The sequence below is a fragment of the Engystomops pustulosus genome, chromosome 4 (assembly GCF_040894005.1).
Source record: "Engystomops pustulosus chromosome 4, aEngPut4.maternal, whole genome shotgun sequence".
Lineage (NCBI taxonomy): Eukaryota > Metazoa > Chordata > Amphibia > Anura > Leptodactylidae > Engystomops > Engystomops pustulosus.
Genome location: NC_092414.1, coordinates 104132446 through 104137722, shown reverse-complemented (window position 1 = coordinate 104137722; position 5277 = coordinate 104132446). Strand labels below are relative to the sequence as shown.

General features: G+C 40.3%; 1 protein-coding gene across 1 annotated transcript in view; it reads right to left on the bottom strand.

Annotated features, from left to right (window-relative positions):
- Positions 1-2862: 2862 nt before the first annotated feature.
- The window catches only part of MET (MET proto-oncogene, receptor tyrosine kinase), a 105518-nt gene continuing 103103 nt past the window's right edge, over positions 2863-5277 (bottom strand). The window contains exon 21 of the mRNA XM_072146953.1: positions 2863-5272. Coding sequence (XP_072003054.1) covers positions 5062-5272 — 211 coding nt within the window. The 3' untranslated portion in view covers positions 2863-5061. The remainder of the gene's footprint in view (positions 5273-5277) is intronic.

Sequence of the window (5277 nt, the reverse complement as noted above, 5' to 3'; positions counted from 1 at the left end):
ACAGGCTATTTCGTAAGATCCTTCTTTGGTTCTGGTTCCTTGTAGTAGTTACAATAAAATAATAAAAGTAAGATGAATAAGACTGCTGTCACCATATGTACTCTTGTGCTGTACAATATTGTTTTATTATTGCATAGTTCAACAAATAATAAAGTCTTTGGTGGTTATTTATCATATGCCAGCGTTCGTATGATAGAACAGCGTTTATTTCTACGCCAAGCCCCAGCAAGCAGCCCCCCCTTCTGGTGTGGAGGTGGCGGAAAGGGGTAAATAAATGCAAGTTCTAGCAGAAACACTGCTAAATACCCCCTGATAAAATACCTTGATAAAAATTAGGTTGGCATTTACTATGGTCATAGCTTGAATCTACAGCAATGACAGGCAAGTGGACATCACTATACCTATAAAATTCACACACTGTCTTATCCCCTAGTACAGAGGTCCCCAACCTTTTTTGCACCAGGGACCGGCTTTAAGCTAGACCAGTTTTCCATGGTCCATGGTGGGGGCGGGGCTTTGGTCATATGGGGTGGGGTTATGGAGGGGTGGAGCTTAGTGCATACTTATCATATAATTATGACATTTATAATGAGAATGTGATTCAACTTACCATAGGTCCAGAATGAGTGGGAGCACCATGCTTGTTTCCCTGAATCAGTGGGAGCACTGGGCTTGTTTTCCTGCAACAAGACGGTCCCATCTAGGGGTGATGGGAGACAGTGAAACCTGAAGTGTGTTCCTTATGTCCAGTCTACTCCGTAATCTCGTTTTTGCTGTTGTCATGGCAGAAAACCCAGTTTCAGTGTACAGCACTGCTACTAGCACTGCTATATACACCAGAGAGCACTGTATGGGGAGGATACTGGCGGGACCTCTGTGTACAGCGCTGCTAAGTAGCAGCATTGTACATTGAGCGTCAGTGTATACAGCGCTGCTGCTTAGCAGCGCTACACACTGAACACCGGTACCGGGAGCCGCGTCACTGAAGCCAGTCTGCTGCCCCAGCACTCCCCACATAACATGTTCTGCCGGGGGCGTGTCAGTAAGGACAGCCTGCCGCCCCACCCCGTCAGGAACACACCATGCTGTGCAGGAGGACCGCGTCACTAAGACCTTACCCGTGATGTACAACAGGTACCATGCTGTGCTGTGGAGGGCTGCGTCACTAAGACCCGCCCGGCGCCCCACCCCGTCCTGCATAATGTTCTCTGCCGGGAGCTGCGAGCTGTCACGGCTATGGCAGAAAACATTATAAATCCACACAGAGCGAGCTCTGACCAGGCGCAGGGCCGCGGACCTGCGGTTGGGGACCTCTGCCCTAGTAGTACAGCACATATTATTATTATGACCATGGACCTGCTGTAACATTGGTGAAAAAGAAACCTTTCACAATAGATTACATAAAGGGGGCTGAACACATGATGACGGGGATTTAAATATATATATATATATTTATTATATACATTATATAAATAATTCAAATGTGGCTCAGTGGTTAGCACTACAGCCTTGTAGCACTGGGGTCCGGTTCAAGTCCCATCCAGGTCAACATCTGCAAAGAGTTTGTATGTTCTATCCGTGTTTGCGTGGGTTTCCTCCGGTTTTCTCCCACACTCCAAAACATACTGGTAGATTGATAAGATTGTGAGCCCCCATCGGGGACAGGGACTGATTGGGCAAGCTGTGAGCAGCGCTTCATAATCTGTGTGCGCTATAGAAATAAATAAATTATTATTATTATTGAAATGTAATAAATTATTATATAAAAAGATAATAAACCTGTAGGTACAATTAATTTATTTGTCACTGAACAAATTTGGCATCTTCAGACTGCCAGATCTAAGTTTATTCTGTTTTAATATCAGGATAAGTAAATCTCTAGATTCATCTTTTACACTCCATTTACTCATCAGGAGCGGTAAGATGCATTTTTTCCTTACTTCGCTAACTGTTCCAAGAGACTCCTGGCTGTCAGCTTATTTTTAATAAGACCCTGGTAATATTGTGCCCAATGCTCGGGTAATTCTTTTTAATGCATATCAAATAAATATTATGTGTTTAATTTGTACCCTTATTTGAAAGCTCTCATACTCATACAGGCGGTCCCCTACTTAAGAACACTCGACTTACATACGACTCATAGTTACAAACGGACCTCTGGATATTGGTAATTTATTGTACTTTAGTCCTAGGCTACAATAAACAGCTGTAACAGTTATCACTGGTGTCTGTAATAAAGCTTTATTGTTAATACTGATTCTTATGACAACCCAACATTTTTAAAATCCAATTGTCACAGAGACCAAAAAAGTTCTGGCTGGGGTCACAATGATAAAATATACAGTTCTGACTTACATACAAATTCAACTTAAGAACAAACCTACAGACCCTATCTTGTATGTAACCCGGGGACTGCCTGTACTGAGTTGCTGGTCTATTTATTTGAGAGAGCATCACGGATCTTTGGTTGATCCCTGTTACTAATCACCTGGTGTAAGACTACGTTTTTCTGCTGCTTAGTCCATTTACTTGGGGTATTGGATTAAAAACTATATAAAAATTTAAGATTTGAAGTTCCCTAATTATGTCCAAATTCATTAGCTTTTTTCTTGTTACTAAGTGCATTTGCAATATTTGTTTATTGCTTTGTATAATATGTGAACTTTACATATTCGGCTTCATTCTAAAGTAACATATAGCAGGGATGATATCTGATATCTGGCTACGGGGCAATGTATACCTGCAAGTCTATATGCTATGTTGCCACCTGCGGACCCTATCTTGTATGTAACCCGGGGACTGCCTGTATAAGGCCAATAAGGACTTTCCAAATGTCTCAAATATACACCAAAGAAAAAAAACTAAGATACATGTCCTCCATTTAATTTGAAGCATCAAATGTGTATTGGACATCATGTCAGCAAGAAGATTATGTCTGAGAACTTTAATAGTACTTTTCAATTGACACAACACATGTATTTCACAATATTTAACCATTGCACATTAAAGTAACATTGTACATCGCATTAAAAATAAACATTTATTATAAAAATATAAAACTTTGAATGTCATACTTTAAATCAATAAATCCAGTAACATCCCACACCAAATAATCTGTACAACATTAAACAATTCCACAGGAACAAGCATTTACTTTCATTTACTATGTAAAGTTATGTAACAAATGTGCTGCTCCAGTGTCCACATTACTAATACTCTAGAAATATGTACATCATATACACGTATAAGCTTTTTATCCTTGCTAGAACCTTGCAAAACAGATTCAGTTGGTTCAGTGTTTTTTGCGAAATATGTCCATGTTGGTCAGAAGTGACAGCTGCGAGACCCCAATGCATAATCCATATCAGGCCCGAAGCTACGGTATATAATGTCTCTTTTATAATTGTGATCTCTTTGGATGGGGCGGAGACACCTTCTGGGCCCCACTAAGGTGTGTGGGCCCGACTGCATCCTCTCAAGTTACACCTGCGAAGGGACATGAGCTGTACATCTAAAATCCAGTGTTTAGTTACATAAAAAAGTAACATATATATTTAGTGTACATCACTTATCACCCTCTAGAAAGAGGACATGTGTTGTGAAATACATACTTCAAAGTATGCAAAATCACAACACACCATTCACAAAAGATACCTACCAAAACAAGTTTATAGGGTGGTTAAAGGAAATCTACCACAACCCCTCCATGCAGCAGATTCCGGTACAAGGAGAACTTCCCCTTCCTCCATGTGGTGAAACTTCCTCAGCTGCAGTGAGATTACATACGGCAGAGAGGGATGAAGATGGGGCCTCCCAGTAGGAGCATAGGGGGAGCGTCAGACAGTCTAATAGCCTGTGAATCTGCAGCTATTAGGGTTTTTGGGAAACGCCCCAATAGCCTTTCAGGCTCATTAATTTTAAAAGTTTATTTTAGAAAGAAGGAGGCCTTGAATAACATACAATAGAAGATTACCGCAGTCACATTGACTGCATCTATGCTGGATTTTGATGGTAGTTTTCCTTTAAGTGTACAATTTAAATGTGAAAATCCCATTTATTAGCTTGAATTTCAATCTTAAACGATAAGGTTTCTCTATTGATGCTATTATGTCCTCTTTTGTTACCCGTCGGGGCATCATGGAGACCAACATGTTTGCTGAAATGTACAAACCAAGATTACAAACCAAATAGTCAACAACACTGCGTCTGCCAGGGACTAAGGGTCATTGACAGAAACTATACTAAAGTATCACAGCACAGTGACTCCATGGGGGATATTTATCATGGCCTCTGCCATGTGAAAAGTCACCGGATGTGTTTATTTCTACCCTAGGCCCTGCTGCGCAGGACCCCGCTGGGGCGTATCTTGATGTATTGGGCTGAACAACAGCAGCGACGGGGCTATCGTACGCCAACACACGATAAATAATTCCCAGTAAGTCTATGTCTCTGACATGAAGTCTTGGCCCAGCATTGTAGTGGAAACTGTTAGAAGAAAATGAATCATGTTCCGGTGTGTCGCTGAGATCACTTTACAATGGTTTCCTATTCCACCACCAATTCCATTTTATTTGTCTTCCAGATTTCCTCTGTGAACTTTTCATCTTTTTCTTGTGTTATGCAATGTTGCACACAATTGCTATAATCATTCTTCTTCCACTATATTCTTTTAGTGATCACAATTTTTCTTCATAGGTTGTGGATATTGAGCGACATGATCAGGTAGAAGTATCTTAGATAAAAGTGCTATGCAGACAGTAAAAAGTAAAGTTCAGTCTTCATAATGACAAGAACAGCCTAGAGTTTCCGGTCTTTACTTCATAGACGTTTTTTGGATTGCGTTAAACAAATGGCAACTGAAAACTAAACAAACGAAAAAAAACGTAAAAGTAATGTTGCTTATCTTGTACCATCTTCTGAACATTAGTTTGTAGTTGTCCATATTAATAAAGTTCTGCTTCTAGTGCAATAAGATAAAACTAAAACCAACACCACCAGGGCTGTCAAACTTGTTAAAGAAGTACATGGACCTATATCATAAGTCTCTTAAAATGGCAGGAATCATGTATCGAGATTAAAATCTGTGTTTTCTTCTGCCGGTAATAGAGATGGGTAGGGAGCAGAACATTTGATGTTGACGTATGTTGTATTAATAAGCACATAATGCTCCCCAATGAAAGTTGAAAAGATAGAAGAAATTCTTGAGACCAGTTCAGAAAAGGTTGGACGTAGCTCTGGTTTAGGGTGCCAACATTTCAACATAACATCAAACCTGTT